Source organism: Branchiostoma belcheri, unplaced genomic scaffold (genome assembly GCF_001625305.1).
Source record: "Branchiostoma belcheri isolate BF01 breed outbred unplaced genomic scaffold, Haploidv18h27 scaffold5, whole genome shotgun sequence".
Taxonomy (NCBI): Eukaryota; Metazoa; Chordata; class Leptocardii; order Amphioxiformes; family Branchiostomatidae; genus Branchiostoma; species Branchiostoma belcheri.
Window position 1 is genome coordinate 2484367 of NW_017804131.1, and position 15494 is coordinate 2499860.

A 15494-nucleotide genomic window follows, 5' to 3' on the forward strand; every position below is an offset into this window, starting at 1 on the left:
AGGGAAGTGTTCATTTTCAACATTTGTGTTAGCAAGGAGGTTTAAACTTCCTTGTTTAGATCAAGCAGGTTTACAAGAGAAAACTTCCTTGTTTGGTTGAATAATGGCTGGGTCCACCGCTGCCCTCTATGCATAATTAAAAATAATTGCACATAATTACCTCCAAAGAGGGTGCTAAAGACAACAAATCTATTGACAGATAATCAGCTGTCAAGTTGATTGATAGTGCTGGATTAGCTAGGGCTAGAAAAATTACAGAATTCAAACATCTAAACTTTAAAGCTTGAGACCCCACCTTTCCACACTACGCACAAAGTTGATATTAGGTGCAAACAAAGCGCGACGAGTTGGTGTATATGAATCGGTTTTCGGAAAACCCATTTAATCAACACATACTGAGCTACAAATCGATAATGTCATGGCTACCCCCTAAAATTCTGTAAAAACGAACAAGATTTTGATATTTCTTTACATTCAAAAAGTATTCTTATTTTCTGAAAACCGATTCTTATACTCCACAACTGCCCCCATATCCTCTAAAAATTTGAGTATTCCTGGCCGTCGGGAAAGGTGGGGTCTCAGCCCATCTTTGTAAAATCGAATACCACATTTCCTAATCAATTATGAAAATATTATGTAGATTTTCTAGACTTGTTCAGCATTTTTGAAATGCAAGATGTCTTGTCTAACTGTGTACCAAATTTCATGTTATTTTGTTGCTTCAAAGTCGAGATATTTACGATTTCCCTGGCAGCACTGTATTATGTGTATTACCCCTATTCTTCTCGGCACCAGGCCTTACGGTACCAGAGCGTTATAAAACGACCAACTAAGAGTAGATATCCGTATGTAAGATTAACTTCTTATACAAGCCCAATCACCCCTTGGGCTTGGTTATAAACAGGAAGATTTCTCAGTAACTAGTTCAAATAACGCTTCATATATTTTGATGTTTTTGCCTGTGAATGATACGTCATCGTTCAGAATCCGAAAGTCAGTGGGGGAATGAGGGTGTGTGTGAAAACCATGTTGTTATGGACGAAAATTTCAGTCTAAACTCAACGTATCGGTCCAAAACCTTACATGACCATTAAGCGTAAGCTAAGCCACAATTCTATGTACAAAGTGGTGAAAATAATGAATATTTGGAGCTACCTTGGATGAAAACGTCTCGGTTTGGCCACGTTGGAAGTATGACTGATGATCCGGCCGGTATCACCTGACCAACCTGGGTGCGAATACTTCCGGGTCAACAGACGATACCACAAGCACCCGTTGAACGGGGTTCACTCTTTTTTAAGCTCGCAATCTTCTTGATATGGTTAATTTGAATATAAGAAATTCTGCATTGTTGAGGAAAATGATTATTAATAATAATTAGGCAATAATTGTGTAACCCTTCATCACTCGTCCCTCACGTTGAAAATGGTATAATCCCCAAGCAGATATTTGGGTGGCTGCATCAAATTGGCCAGGCAGTCAGTACTAGTATATATACAACTTATACATAGGGCCAATATAGACTCCCCTTGCCTCAGAGAATCTGCTTTAAGATTCTTAATAGATCGAAGGCACAAGTGCATGTTGATGAAAAACGTAGACGGTATTCGTGAAAGAAATTGGTCACTGTACTGATGGAGAACGAAACCCAAAATTCCAGTCTGCGCTATAGCCACCGTCCACCACTATATTTGACAGACAACAGCTTGACCAATTAATCAGAACTGAAAAAGAAAGTTTATATCTGGAAGCTGTCAATGTTTAATTTAACATAGCGACGACAGGTACTAGGTGTTGCTAAAAGTCCGGACGTCCAAGCGCAGGTGCAGGTATGTTACGCATTATCAGCAAGTAAGGTGTGTTCGAAACTGGATTGGATAATGACAGCATATGCGTCACAAAAATCCCGCCTGACAAGTCGGATGTCTCCTGGACCGGTTCTCCTGGTACGTACTAGTATTGTTTCAGCTATGGTATCACTAAGATAGCTATATCTGTTTCAATAATATTTTGATTTACCTCCACTGCGTTGAATGACTCGTACGAGTTGACGTTGTCAGAGTGTGTGCGCGCGTTTAAAACGTGGTGGGGGAGTATTTAAACAATGTATTATAGAAAATGCTAACAATTGGAACAACAAGGTAGCTATTTGTACTTCAGAAAACAAACTCCGGTTACCGAAGAGACCCAGTCGACTGTCTGGCACACTGAGGCACAAGTTGCTACATTGTCTACCAAAAAACTTGGGAAGTATTTAAACAGTGTATTATAGAAAATGCTAACAATTGGAACAAAAAGGTAGCTATTTGTACGTGAGAAAACAACACCTGGCTAACGAAAAGATCAATCTTGACCGATCAGAAGAAAAGTTTGTATCGGTATATCTAAGGCCCTATCTATACGGAACCACCCAAGGCGGTTTACATGTGGTTTACCCCGAAGCCGGTTTCAAGTGGCTCCATCTGAACGCTCCGAAATCACATTGAAAGCGCCTCGATCCCAAGCCACTTCTAGAGGTGGTTTCGAATCGCTTTCCCCGCATCGCGATTTGCGTCTGAACGCAATGTGATTTCAATGTGACTTCGCCTGGTCATGGATTACGGAGTGATATTTCTTTTTTTATATGCAATACCAACGTGGCAGCAACTTAAAGAGCAGTAATGGTCAAATAATGTGTCCGTTCTAGGGCGAGCTTCACCGCCTCTGGCGGGACCACGTCGGCATTCGGCCCAGATACGCTGGGAGGGGGGCATCAGCAAGCAGGTCGTTGACCTCTGACATTAATAACACGCCGCCTTGCGTGTTATCATCAAACAGCAATAAATGTAGCTCAAGCGCATTATGTTCGGACACGGTTTCGCAGGTGTGTGTGGCACGTGGACCAGATGTGAAGAATGTGAGTTACCCGAATCGCGCCTTGGGTGGTTCCGTATAGACACGACCTAACATAGCGACGACAGGTGTTGCCGCAAGTAAGAGACAGGTGCAGGTGTATCACACATCAACAATTAAGCTGAAGTATGTTTGAAATGGGACTCCAGCCGGAAAGCCACGTCGAGAGAATTCTCCGCGAGAGAAAGAAGTCCATTCCACGGCTCACAGGAAAGCTCGGGTGAATTTTTAGCCATCGCCTCCTTCAAGAGCAGGCTGTCATCCCGACCGTAGTCCAGACGCTGCGCCTCTTCCAATCTGCGTGATGTCCCGACCAGGAAATTTGCAGATTACTGAACTTGAACTTGCCCGCGAAAATGTCGTTCTTGGCGTTGCTAGGAACGGCGGAGCGATACGCTCTGCAAAGAAAACTCCTTTGAAAAGCGTTCGATTCAGTACGTGGCTTTCCGGCTGGCTATCGGAGAGATCAATCCTGACCGATAAGAACTGAAAAAAAGTATCGGAAAGCTGTCAATATCTAACTTTTCATGTTCTAACATAGCGACGACAGGTGTTGTTGAAAGTGAGGGGCAGGGGCAGGTATGTCACGCATCCTCGGAAAGTTAACGTGTGTTCGAATTAAAAAACGCTTCCAAGTGATTGGTCACCCTGATAACGACAGCACATGCGCCACAAAGATCCCGCCGGACAAGTCGGGTGGCTCCAGGTACGTTTTGTGATAGCTAGATCTCATTCAATAACCATTCTTGATCCACCTCCACTGTGTTGGCGATGACTGTATGAGCTGACGTTGTGTGTGAGCGCGTTTAAAAACGAGGTATGCCACGTTGTTTTGGGGAAATACAAGTGTGTCAAACAAGGTGTGTTACACATAATGGCGGCTGTTCTGTTGTTTTTTTTCTATACCGATACACCTGCTATAATTACCCCCACACTATACATAAAGACTTGAGGATTTGGAAGGTTATTATTTTGCGTTCGGTTCCGTTCTCAGTGTTGTGGTGTCATTTAAAGTTATACATTGCATGTGTTTTTTCGATGATCATTTGACGCATATGGTGGATACGCACTTCTCGAACCCAGTAGAACCAGTAAGCTACAGTATTTATTTCCTTGAGGAAGTGGGAGACACCTGCGGACGATTCATATATACGCTGCGGTGCATTAAAAGTTGGATTTTATCAATAGTAGTAAGTGGCAGTAAGTATAAATGCTAGTCGGCCATGTATGACAATGTTAACGTTATAAACTGTAGTATACCGGGCTGGACAGCGCTGGTAGTGAACGCTGCTATATGATTCCCCATTTGCAGCTGCTGCATGAATAAATAATGCGAAACTCAATTAATCAATTTCTTTTTTTCCCCAGGTCAGATGGCGTGACCGCTTCAGAGCAGCACAACCGTTGTTCAACTGGCATAATTTGACGTCAAAGTTGCACCTTTACTGGAGACAAACACTTGAACGGACTGTTATTCGATCTGGCGAGCAGATATGGCTGGCAGGTATAAATTTCCTGTTCAAAGATCAAAGACAGCCGTGCACCTTCTTGCTGTTACGATCTTTATTTTGATTGTCAACATTGCGTTTTGGACAGATTTCAATCATATTGTGAGATACGGACACTACCGGGAAGCCACGAGAAAACCCAGCAAAATTGACGATCTATTCATCAGGAAGACAGAGCTATCGCCAGTTGCAAACCCACACAGGCACAGGTTCGTCAGCACTTTAGAGAACAAATGTAAGCAGAAGAATGTCTTCCTCGTCGTTGTTGTCACAAGTTCACCTGCACATGCCAAGCACCGGAACGCCATTCGTAAAACCTGGGGGAATGAGACCATGTTCCCACAAGGAAACGTTAGGGTACTGTTCGCTCTGGGACGCAGCGACGACGCCCAAGTGGAGAACGCGGTGCAGGTAGAAGCCAAAGCACGCGGGGATATCATACAGGAGGATTTCCGGGACTCCTACAGAAACATGACCACAAAAACAGTCATGATCCTCAGATGGGCTGTTACATTTTGCAGTGGTGCTAAATACGTCATGAAAACCGACGACGACATGTTTGTTAACATTAAGACTCTGGTACGCCATCTTGAAACTTTACAACGTGAAGTTGACCTTAGTTCAGGTCTGTTTATGGGAGCTATCCAAACGGGTGTGCACCCTGTCAGAAGTCCACCCAATGACAGATATTACGTCTCGAGGGAGGAATTTAACGAAGACGTATACCCAGACTACCTGAGCGGGACAGGTTACGTCATGTCAATGGATACGGTGAGAAGATTTTACGTCGCGGCGCTGATGACGCCACCCATGCCCATGGAGGATGTGTACATGGGCATCTGTGCACAAAGAGAGGGCATAACACCATGGGACCACAGGTATGGGGGTTTCATGTTAGAAACGTATGTCACTGCACGAAAAGTTGGATTTACCAAAGGTAGTAAATACAGCTAATATTTACTTTGTACAATAGTATCTGGTTTTACAATAGTAAAGTAAATAAAGCCAAGCCCGATAATTTCACATACAACCGTTGCTAGGTCAAGAATCAACATAATTGACTTTTATTTTAGTGTTTATCACAAAAACAAAGTAAACAATGCCCAGCTTTACCGGTATTGACACATCACATCCCAGAAGGTCTTTAGTAGGTCTTATCATAAGACTGTAGGCAGCATGTCCGGAGATTTTTCTGACCCTGGGACCACAAGTGCTGAAGGTCATTACTGCCATAGGTAAATGCGAGTTTTCATGCAGTGATATATGGCTTGATTGACTTTAATTTTGCATAGGAAGTAATTGGAAGTTTAGGACCTTTTAGACCTACTCTGAAAACTGCTTAAGGCCACAGCAAGTAATTTTATGGATAAAACAGACCATTTGTATACTTTGGAATTTTTTCACCCCCCAAACAAATCCAGTGCAAAACAGAAACCCCGATAAAAAAAAATCCTAAAACACGCAAAAATAACCCCGAACCCAAACCTCTGCTTGGAGAATAGCCCCACATCTCCTGTAAGCTGACTCCTGTAAGCTAAGCTCTCAGGTCTGTTGCTCCTGGTCTAGACGTGTGTTCTAATAATAGATTTGTGCCATGGCCATAAGTCTGTGACAACAACAACCGTCGCTGCCCTGACGAGATTGTCGTCTCGCTAGTGATGTTGATTTGATTTTGATTTATTGAAAGTTCATGAATAGAAGTTCAACGTGTATGTCAAGTTGTAGCAATGTGACTCAGGACCCTTTTCAAACCAACTTACCGTGCATTTACGGTGGTGCAATTACATCAGACGTGAAGCTTTGCAAACGGCATCGGGTAACTCGGTCAGCCAAACGAAAAAGAGTCAGCAGCTATACTCAACCAAAAACTCTCTTCGTTCAAAGCATTTAGCTCTGTTGATAGTCCTGCCTCAATGATATTTTCTATTATATTTTTTGGTTGTATAAGAAAAACAAACATTCAAGTTTCTTGCCTTCTTTTTGTATTATATATATTCCATACTGACGTTACTCTATGTGTTTTTCTTTCCCTTCCAGTGGTTTTACATTCCACCGGTTTGGCTTCACCGTGTGTACCCATTCTCACCAGATCGTCACGTCTCACCACTACACCCCCACAGAACTACTCGCCATGTGGGAAGCTCTCCAGACAAGTCCGACTGAGTGCGGCTGGTTGCGCTCTTACTTCTCAATCCTCTACGCAAAGCTAGTCAAGAGGTTTTCCATGATCTTTCCCTGTCTGTTTATGGGCTGTGGTGCCATTGAAGAATAACGAGTTTCCATAACGCGTCAGTCTTATTAGAAAATATTTCACGGAATGTAACGATTCATGTTTGAAATACTACTAGTATTGAGGTCTTACAGGCCCTGAGAAATAAACAAGTTTTCACTTCTAGTAAAATATGTGTGTGTATATCTGTACTCAATAACAGCGCTGCATCGTAAAGAGGTACATAAATAAATAATGATAAATAATAAATTATGAAACAACGTGGTGTTGGACGGATTGACGCCCACCTATTTTTGCTACCCTTTAGACTGTTCTATGGTGTACATGCCTCTGTGTAGCTGTCCTTGCCAAATTTCTGAAATACTCCGTGTTCTACGAATTCCAAAAATTCCTCGAGTGGACAGAGTCTTGCCTGGAGTTTCCCCGTGCAAAATCCCAGCCTGTCCGTGACATCTCTTCCCATGTGGATGAACCTGACAAAAGTTCCTTTTAATGACGTCGCTGCTTGCTTTAATTCTAGTCTTCCCGGTTTTGTTAAAGTGGAGTTTTTCTCAAACGACGTCTGAGAGTCTTCGTGATGATCTCGTTCCCACATCTCCATGACAACGTGTGTCGCGTAGGGCACCCACCGCGCATGCGTCAGTCCAAGTACGCTCAGCAATGGTGTAACCGTCATGTCGTGCCCAGAGTACACCACAAACTTGGCAACCTCCGTCTTTTCCTCCACAAGTCTTGCCATTCTGTTTGCTATGGAGCTTAGAAGAGGTTGAATCGCAAGACGCGAATAATCATTAAATGATTCCCGTCTTTGCTCCTCATCCTTGTTGACAAACTTGAGTACGTTCCGCGCATGCTCCCTCTCCAAGCATGCATGAGTTTGCGTAGTACACGGAAGGTCCAGCTTGTTGCACACGTGGCCAAATAAAGCGTCGATGATCTTATATCGAACGTTAGCTACCTTGCTGTTCAGAGTCTTCGCAACGGTTTCTAGCGCAGCTGCAAACTCCGCGTTCTGAGAAAAATACTTAGCATCGACTGATTTAAATTGTTTCATGTACTCATTTCTGAGTGGACAGCGACAGTTCGCGCCACAAAACAGTACGTTATTTTCCTGATGTACTCTTATCTTGAATAAATCATCCTGCAGTACCCCGTACATCAGCGCGGTGGCGCTTTGGTACGTTCTGGAATATGGCGTGGTAATGACAGTAAATTGGTCCTCCGTGTCCCCAGCTGTTAAAAGTTTACTATCTATGTAAGCTCTCCGTAGTTTCTCTCCAACACGCAGAAGCTGGGCGACTCCGGTCTGTGTAAGCTTTGACGGTCCGCCGGCGCTGTTAGGATATGGCGACATGCTCACCAATCCTTTGGCGGAACTCCCGAAAATATTAGGACGTGTACGCAACATCTCTGCACTCTTGACGAATGACGAGAGAAGTGGGTCGGACGGCCATTTGCCGGGGTCCAGCTTGCACGTCCAGGAGTTGTAGTTGTACTTGACGTTGGGAAGCGTTTCCATGGGAACCCTGTCGCCATGACGAGTCACCACAAACACGGCTTTCAGACGAAATCCATCCGGAACTTGACCTACAGACAACAGACGGACACATCAACGGGGCGGCCTAATTGTGTTAACTTAGAATGTTACATACTAGTATATGGAAGGAGTTCTGCACATATCAGACATGCTTTTTTAGAGAAAAATTTTAATGAGGAATTTTTATGTGAAAAAAATTACATAAAGCGAGATAGAACGTTACGCGATTTATTATCTTACAAAACGAACCTAGTTAATCTGGTCGAAATTCACTTAGTTCTATTGCTATTTCGTAATTTCTCCAGAAAAAAGTTGAAAAAGCTAATAATGGGAACTATCAGTGTATATCATGATATGAATTGAAGATTTTTCGTTAATCGAAACAGCCCGGCCGGGCCCCAGTTTGGAAATGTGACCTCGATCGGCATTAGATAAGATACTACACTGGCTCTGCCCTTGGTGCTGAAACGACACTCTAACGTCTAAACCAGTTTCAGTGCACGGATATTGTATTCTGCAAGCAGAGGTTGGTGGGGAGATTGTTTTCTTCTGATCACGCAGCTTTCTGTCAGCCGTCCCCAGTCAGTCAATGGGACAATCAATCAGAAGAAGGTAACGACCTCTGCTTGAAGAGCAGGTACATTGTATACTTAGTTGCGCTGCTATTGTACTAGACCGTATAGAGTAGTTAGTTGTTTTAATAGACAGCCCAAACCTTCTTCGCCCTCCAGTCTCCTCGGAGTGTTACAGTACCACCGCACCACTTCAGGCATGTCCTGCGCAGGCGCGTCGTTCAGCGTGGTGACGTCAGGCGAGGAGTTGATGTGCGCATGCCCTGTAGTGTTTGACTTGTGCCCGGTGTGGAGCACACGTGTGGACTGCGCTGCCTTCAGACTGACAAACCGCGCTAGGTCGAAATGGACGACGCCATCTGTGAGTAGGAGGAGGAAGATCGTCACTCTTATATTCTTTTTTTTTACAAACAAGGTAGGGAGTTAGTAACCTCTATCAGGCTTCGGGTGGCGGCTGGAAAGAGTAGAAATCGGTCAAATAGAGCTAGAGATAACATGCCAGGGGAGTTGGTCCGCTAGAGGGTACAGTCTGCCGCACCCCAAGCCTGTGCGGGGTGGCTACGATCAAAGGGGTGCGGCAAACTGTACTCTAGATCTCTAGCGGACCAACTCCCCCGGCGCGGCATGTTATCTCTCTATTTGGTCGATTTCTACTCTTTCCAGCCGCCACCTGAAGCCTGGTAGAGGCTAGAATTATGGGTCATCTTTTTCAGTGCTAAGCTCTTTTACGTCCATCGATGTGAATCAATCAGATAACAATTAAGCTTCTAGCCGAGTTGTGTGTGCATCACAGGTTGTGTGGTATGTGGTTGTTTACATGGTTTGTTAACAGGTACATGTGAAACATTCGAACCAGGGACGTGTTAAGAACTAATACTGACTGCAAAAACAATATCGCTGGTCACTCTTGAAGAGAAGTGAGAAGCGGAGACCTTCTTTATACACGTCTAGACTCCGAGGCTAAAGGTCTTGAGTGGTACGCTGACAGGGGTAAACAAGTGACAACCCTGTATATATACAAAGGAAGCTTGTATGTACTCAAGAGGCAGGCTAGCCTGGGTACCATCCCCAGTAGTATATTCGCCAGCTCTATAACCAGTTACAGAGCTGGCGAATATACTACTGGGGATGGCACCCAGGCTAGAGGCAGGCATCGTCTGACGTGTTTTCAATAGAATTTCCGGACAAGCAGTGGCAAGAACAATTCAGAGGACAATACAGCGCTTTACATTTTGATAAACATGAAATTATGTTTAAAAACCTCATTGTTCTTACAGAACTATGAAGTAAGATATCATTACCTTGCACAAAAGGAGGAGAGTGTCTGCTGTGTAACAAAATTAAACACACACAGCTGGGTTTGAATGGTGTAATTCCCCGTGGTAATTGGTGTTATTGGACACCGGTGTCCCGTACAAAACACGTAAACATTTGGGACAAAAGCAAGTAACGCAGTTCGTGGATAGGGTACCCCCCAGATAGAAATACTCACATATTTACTAGCGGTAGTGCCAAAATACTTACAGAAAGCGGCCATTCCTAAGGCAGCAAGACCCAGAAATCCCACCAAACGACGGGCTGACTTCATGGTTGAAGCCCAGGTCGCAAATCTGCAATTCCTCTCAGTGAAAGTGACGCGGTGTGAGACAAATCGATGCCGTGACCCCCGCCCTTAATACACCTGTACCCCCGCCCACCACCAGCGAACAGGTGCAGGCCGCTCTGAAAAATCAGGAATACGACAGAAATTACAGCTTATCCTGAAAATTATTCATGAAAATAACTTGTGATGATGGCTTGTTCATGTAAATCTTGAGCATAGGTATTCCAGAAGCGAAACAGGATGTATATATTTACGATTGGACGACGAACACTCGCATTCCTCGGAAAATGTTTAACACCATTATGGGTCGCTGTTAAAAATTCGTCGTCATCTAAATTTCAACAAAGTATGAAAAATGTCAGGTTTACGTAATTACCTTAGGTTATCTCACTTGGTGGCGACACATCGGACGTGTGTCTTTTATTTTCCATATGGCCTGCGGGCTAGACGTCAGGGACCGCCATGTTGTTTTTTCCTCGCCCAATATGCAATCCGCGCGTGCGCGACTCAAGCTATTTGCTCAGTCATCTGAGCTACAAAACCGTTTGTTTGTGTTTCTACTTCAAAGCCACATCCGTAAAAACGCAATGGAATAAATATTATCCTTTTTTTATTGTGGCATGAAGAATTTGTTTTTTTGCACGACTTTTACATTTGACATCCGTCTACTTATGTGCTATATTGTTAAGTAGCTAATGTTATGCATGTTCATTGTATCTTATTTTGTTCAAAACTTAGAAAATTGTAAAAAAATTAAATTGTAAATCGTATTTATCGCAAGGTGCGTTACAGGTTATGCACACACGTACACGTGTCGGGTGTCGTACCTTTCAAAACCGCTTGGCTTACGCTTCTTTCAGGGGGAATATATAGTGTAAGGCATAATTATCATCAATATTGAATGTAGTTGTATATCACGCTCCTATAGACTTTTGTCAAATCATAAACAAGAATGCAACGCAAATAAGGTCTAAAACTTGCATGATCTTTCCTCTGAAAAAGGATAAAAATGAACTTTGCAGCATATGTACAACAGACCACAAATATTTGGCACCAACTTTTACTTTCATTGGAGAAGCTGGTATTACACATTTTGATAATATCTCATGTTGTACATTTTAATATATTTTTCAGCAACTTCAGCAGCCTTAGGTATATGTACACCAATCCTCTTGCTCATTTGAAGAATGTTTTGACTGAATACAGTATATTGCATATCTCTTATACTAATACTGATATACACATAATTGAACTTCTTCAAATGTTAAATTGATAACAATGCTATTATGCCAGTGGCAGTGACCTACATGTACATACAGAATAGTCCATGGCACTTTTCTTCACCAATATCCAGGATGGAACCCTCAATTTGCAACTGAATAAAAGTCTCAACAAAACCTACACAGTGGTCCTTTTATGACATGTAATAAATCTTAGATTGCACAAAAACTTTGTGGTAAAGACCCATGGTTAACAGTTGAACATGGTAGAGTCATGGCATTTTCATGCAAGCCTCTTCATAACTGTCTGCACCAAGTTTCTCGAATACTCCCTTCTTGACGAAGAAAGCAAAGGACTCCAGGGGGCACATTCCATCCTTAGTGTGGCCGGCACAGAACTTGAGCTGGTCCGTCACGTTTACCCCGTTGTACAACACACGTATGTAGCGGGCACTGCCTGCACTATCACGCCATAACTCAAACACCACTCTTGTGGCGTAGGGGCACCATTTGGTTTCCGGGATGCCCAGTGAGTAGAGAAGAGGAGAAACCGTCACATCATGTCCTGAGTACAGAACAAACTTGGGTGGTGCAGATTTCTTCATCAATGACAGCATGACTGACAACATAGGGTTCATCTCTAGATCAGCGTAACTAGCAAAAGCACCTTCCTCTGCCCTTATACGATTATTTTCTATAAAGTGTTTGATAAGTGTGTCAAATTGTGTCATCTTCAGACAAGTCTTTTTGCCACAAGGCAGATCAATCTTGTGACAGAGGTGGGTGTTGAATAGGTCCAGAACATGGGTAAGAGAGCCAAGCTCAGCTCGGGTCATCCCAAAGGTGTGAGCGATTTCTTTAAGCACACGAACCACGCCCTCTGCAGACTCTGTACGATGTGAGTACCTTGAAGCCTCCATGCGAAAGTACGTCATTTTAGAGTTACACTCACAGCCTTTTCCACGCTGACAAAAAACTAAGCTGTTGACTGCATGCATAAACCAGTTCTCGGAGTCAGAATTGGGTAGAAACGTATGCAAGAAAGCTATGGCACTTTGGTAGGTCCGACTCATCTTAGTGGTCATAAGAAGAACGTCACTTTTATTCCAGTTGGGCAGAAGGAGCTTCCACTTCTTGATGTACACATTGTGGAGGTGTTCACCATTGTACAGATGCTGTACAGCTCCTTGCTGCGTCAGGTGTCCATACTTACACACCTTGGCTTGAGGATAGGCAGAGAACTTGTGCAACGGTCTGTCCACCTGCTCAGGTTTTAAAGCTATCACGCTCTCAAGGAATGCTGGGAGTTTGGGGTGGGAGGGCGACCTGTCAGGATCAAGTTGACAGTTCCAGGGTTCCATGTTGAACCCTGGGATGGGGTAGTATGTCGTTCTGTCACCATGGCGTATCAGAACCTGAACAGACTCCAAGTGGTAACCCGGTGGTGCATCCCCTGCAACAAAAACAAGGGATATTGTTCCAGTTCCATGAAGTCAATTGCGTTCATGCATGCATGAAGTGTATACCAACTGCAAAATTCAGCTATATCATACTTTACTGGCACTATTTACATGCAAACAAACCATTAAACACAACCATCCCAGATGATACTAGAGTGCCCTCCCCCTCTAAAACATGTATTACATTATTATTAAAACCGAACTAAGTTCATCAACTACCCAGAAAAATGTAAAGAGGTTCACAGGTGCCATCATACCTTCCTCTCCCGAGACAGAAGCATTTGGGACATTGCAGTACTCTTGAAGGAACTGTTGCCCAATAGATGGATGCCTGCTTGGTGTGCGATTGCTGTCCCGATTCACTATCTTGGCTCTTTGACTGGTGACATATTTTTGAGGTCTTCCTTTTGTCTTCCCATGGGGATCTTCATACACCCAGGTGGAGATCAGGAAAACTGAAACACAGGTAATGAAAATAATCAAGCATTTTCACATCCTAATCTTCTCAGATGTTCATATTGATACAAAATACATTCCATTACATCATGCCAAAACTTTGTCTACTCGGATCAAATGGTACCGAATCATCGTCTGTAATTTACCTGTGAGACAAGATATTAGGCAGGATGCGGCAAGGAGAACGACAGCATGTTTCCTCCTCATGTTGAAGTCTGCCCGTCTCATAACCACTGGGCTACATGCTCCTGCACCATGACATCTTGTTGCTCTCTGACAGACTGTACCATTACAGATTCTGAGGGATGTTCATTTTTTCCCTGCAAGTTGATACATGTTACTATATCTATAAACTAAGCTGCTTTGCAAGTTATCATAAAAACAATGTTGATTTGAATGGCAAATATCAAGAGGTTTAAAATTCTGAAGGAAGATTAGGTTTTTGAAGGAATCTACATCTACATCTACATCTACATCTACATCTACATCAATAAAAGCAAAATGGTAGGTTCTGACATAACATCCTGAAACCTAAGTGGAACCTTACTGACACAGCTGTCTGCTACCTGCTGGTGTGGCTAATGTGACAATTACCTACAATGGAGGTTACTAGTTCAACTTTGAGGGTGTGCATGGACTTGAAGCAAATGAAGGAGGAAAATCTTTAAATGCCAGGGTTCCAGTGGTCATACTGGACCTTAGTGTGTGGATGTTAGCTAGGTACCAAGTACACATTATAAAGCGACATTGTAGTTCAGGGTTTATGCTTTGTTTGCAATCATAAAATGCCTTACTGATGCTACCAGTACCTTTCTTTAACAGGTGTCTACACTATCCTGAGTTGTTATGGAGATAGAGGCTAATTTTGGTACTGACCCTGAGGTGGTCAATCATGGCATATCAAATGACATCCCAACCTGACCTGGGAGTGAAATTGTATTTCTTCAAATGACAGGCCTCCTTGATGTCAGTAATGTTACTGATTTTCTTTCCATTTCTGTTGGAAGGCTAATAGATGAGTGAGCACCAGAAACCTCTCATATTTCCTGTCTCAGTGTCTGTGCTGAGCCCCATATTTATACGCAGTTGGCAAAGTAGGTCACTGCTTTCCTTTTAAATAGCTCCTTGGTGAAAGGACACCCTAGCCACCTGAGTCCTGACCCTTTAAGACACCCCCACCCATCCCACATACACACCCCCTCACCAAGGGGGTAACGTTACAAGTCCTTCTGTACTGTGTTCCACCCATTCTCTAACAGTTATATTATTTGGGTCTTTTTGAATTTGAAACTTTTGCAATTAGCCTTGTCCTCGGCAGTACCCTATCGCATAGAATCAGCCTCATGCTATTGGTGCCCTCTGCTGGATGCCTACACGTTATTACAAGGACATTCTACAGATGGAAGCTTCTAGGTTATCATAAATAATATAATAAAAGGATCATCCGTAGATTTGGGCAAGTATCTGGCCAAGCGCCAAGGTCAACAACGCCTCCCTCATCTTTGCCATGAGCCCACGAGCACTAGCTTTGGTGACATCCTAGTTTATATCGGGGCTCCTCTAGTCGCTAACTTGGACAAAATAGGAATAGGAAAACTAGGATGGCACGGAGGCTCGAGCAAAACAAGCAAATACACGTGACGTGTGTGCACGTGTTGGTTGGTGTTGGCTCAAGCACGTAGATTATTGCCATGACGCAACGGAAGAACTTCGTCACAGAGAGCCCATTGTTCTCTATTGTCCCCAAATCACCCTGCTTATCATTAAAAAGTCGAAATATTAGAAAGTAAACGTACAAGACAGGCCAAGACGTGCAGGTGACGGAGAGAGGGGAGGTGAAGGGGCATTTGTAGGGCGTTTATGTTTACCATGCGTGCGCCATGTGGTTATGTCACCAGCCAGCCAATCAGAACAAAGAGTTCACGTGATAGGAACCATTGGAAATTTCCTAAGGCTAAAAGAGACTGACCAATCAGCTATTAGTATTTTGAATAAATTAAATATTGGCCAATCACA

General features: G+C 43.4%; 4 protein-coding genes across 8 annotated transcripts in view; 1 reads left to right on the plus strand and 3 right to left on the minus strand.

Moving 5' to 3' along the window:
• LOC109479817 (protein RER1-like) overlaps positions 1 to 1277 on the minus strand; it is a 7185-nt gene extending 5908 nt beyond the window's left edge. Inside the window, exon 1 of the mRNA XM_019781835.1 lies at positions 1156 to 1277. The gene's annotated coding sequence lies outside the window, so the exon portion shown is untranslated. The remainder of the gene's footprint in view (positions 1 to 1155) is intronic.
• A 2239-nt stretch (positions 1278 to 3516) lies between these two features.
• On the plus strand, positions 3517 to 6794 carry LOC109479786 (beta-1,3-galactosyltransferase 5-like). 3 transcript variants are annotated; one of them, XM_019781791.1, is made up of 3 exons: positions 3517 to 3598; positions 4261 to 5278; positions 6438 to 6794. In XM_019781791.1, exons 2-3 carry the CDS (start codon positions 4386 to 4388, stop codon positions 6670 to 6672), a joined length of 1128 nt encoding a protein of 375 aa, XP_019637350.1. In that variant the 5' UTR covers positions 3517 to 3598; positions 4261 to 4385; the 3' UTR covers positions 6673 to 6794. The 3 variants fall into 3 exon arrangements, with proteins under 3 accessions (XP_019637350.1, XP_019637348.1, XP_019637349.1); XM_019781789.1 differs by lacking the exon at positions 3517 to 3598 and adding an exon at positions 3623 to 3709; XM_019781790.1 differs by lacking the exon at positions 3517 to 3598 and adding an exon at positions 3737 to 3752.
• Positions 6795 to 6923: 129 nt separating this feature from the next.
• Positions 6924 to 10478, minus strand: LOC109479768 (2-phosphoxylose phosphatase 1-like). Its single transcript, XM_019781760.1, has 3 exons — positions 10264 to 10478; positions 8883 to 9098; positions 6924 to 8217 (listed from the first exon to the last, which is right to left on the minus strand). Exons 1-3 carry the CDS (start codon positions 10325 to 10327, stop codon positions 6944 to 6946), a joined length of 1554 nt encoding a protein of 517 aa, XP_019637319.1. The 5' UTR covers positions 10328 to 10478; the 3' UTR covers positions 6924 to 6943.
• A 908-nt stretch (positions 10479 to 11386) lies between these two features.
• Positions 11387 to 15430, minus strand: LOC109479770 (2-phosphoxylose phosphatase 1-like). Of its 3 annotated transcripts, none has more exons than XM_019781764.1 (4): positions 15275 to 15430; positions 13625 to 13798; positions 13280 to 13477; positions 11387 to 13015 (listed from the first exon to the last, which is right to left on the minus strand). In XM_019781764.1, exons 2-4 carry the CDS (start codon positions 13704 to 13706, stop codon positions 11835 to 11837), a joined length of 1461 nt encoding a protein of 486 aa, XP_019637323.1. In that variant the 5' UTR covers positions 13707 to 13798; positions 15275 to 15430; the 3' UTR covers positions 11387 to 11834. The 3 variants fall into 3 exon arrangements, with proteins under 3 accessions (XP_019637323.1, XP_019637325.1, XP_019637324.1); XM_019781766.1 differs by having other exon boundaries at positions 13625 to 13776; positions 15275 to 15298; XM_019781765.1 differs by having other exon boundaries at positions 14355 to 15280.
• Between the last annotated feature and the right edge of the window lie 64 nt (positions 15431 to 15494).

Coding starts and splice junctions, on each gene's coding strand:
- LOC109479786 (XM_019781791.1), top strand. CDS start 4,386: ATGGCTGGCAGGTATAAATTTCCTGTTCAAAGATCAAAGACAGCCGTG. Junction 5,279..6,437: donor ATAACACCATGGGACCACAG/GTATGGGGGTTT, acceptor TTTCCCTTCCAG/TGGTTTTACATTCCACCGGT.
- LOC109479770 (XM_019781764.1), bottom strand. CDS start 13,706: ATGAGACGGGCAGACTTCAACATGAGGAGGAAACATGCTGTCGTTCTC. Junction 13,478..13,624: donor CCTAATATCTTGTCTCACAG/GTAAATTACAGA, acceptor CCTGTGTTTCAG/TTTTCCTGATCTCCACCTGG. Junction 13,016..13,279: donor TTCTGTCTCGGGAGAGGAAG/GTATGATGGCAC, acceptor TTTTTGTTGCAG/GGGATGCACCACCGGGTTAC.
- LOC109479768 (XM_019781760.1), bottom strand. CDS start 10,327: ATGAAGTCAGCCCGTCGTTTGGTGGGATTTCTGGGTCTTGCTGCCTTA. Junction 9,099..10,263: donor CTTAGGAATGGCCGCTTTCT/GTAAGTATTTTG, acceptor TCCTACTCACAG/ATGGCGTCGTCCATTTCGAC. Junction 8,218..8,882: donor GAGACTGGAGGGCGAAGAAG/GTTTGGGCTGTC, acceptor TGTTGTCTGTAG/GTCAAGTTCCGGATGGATTT.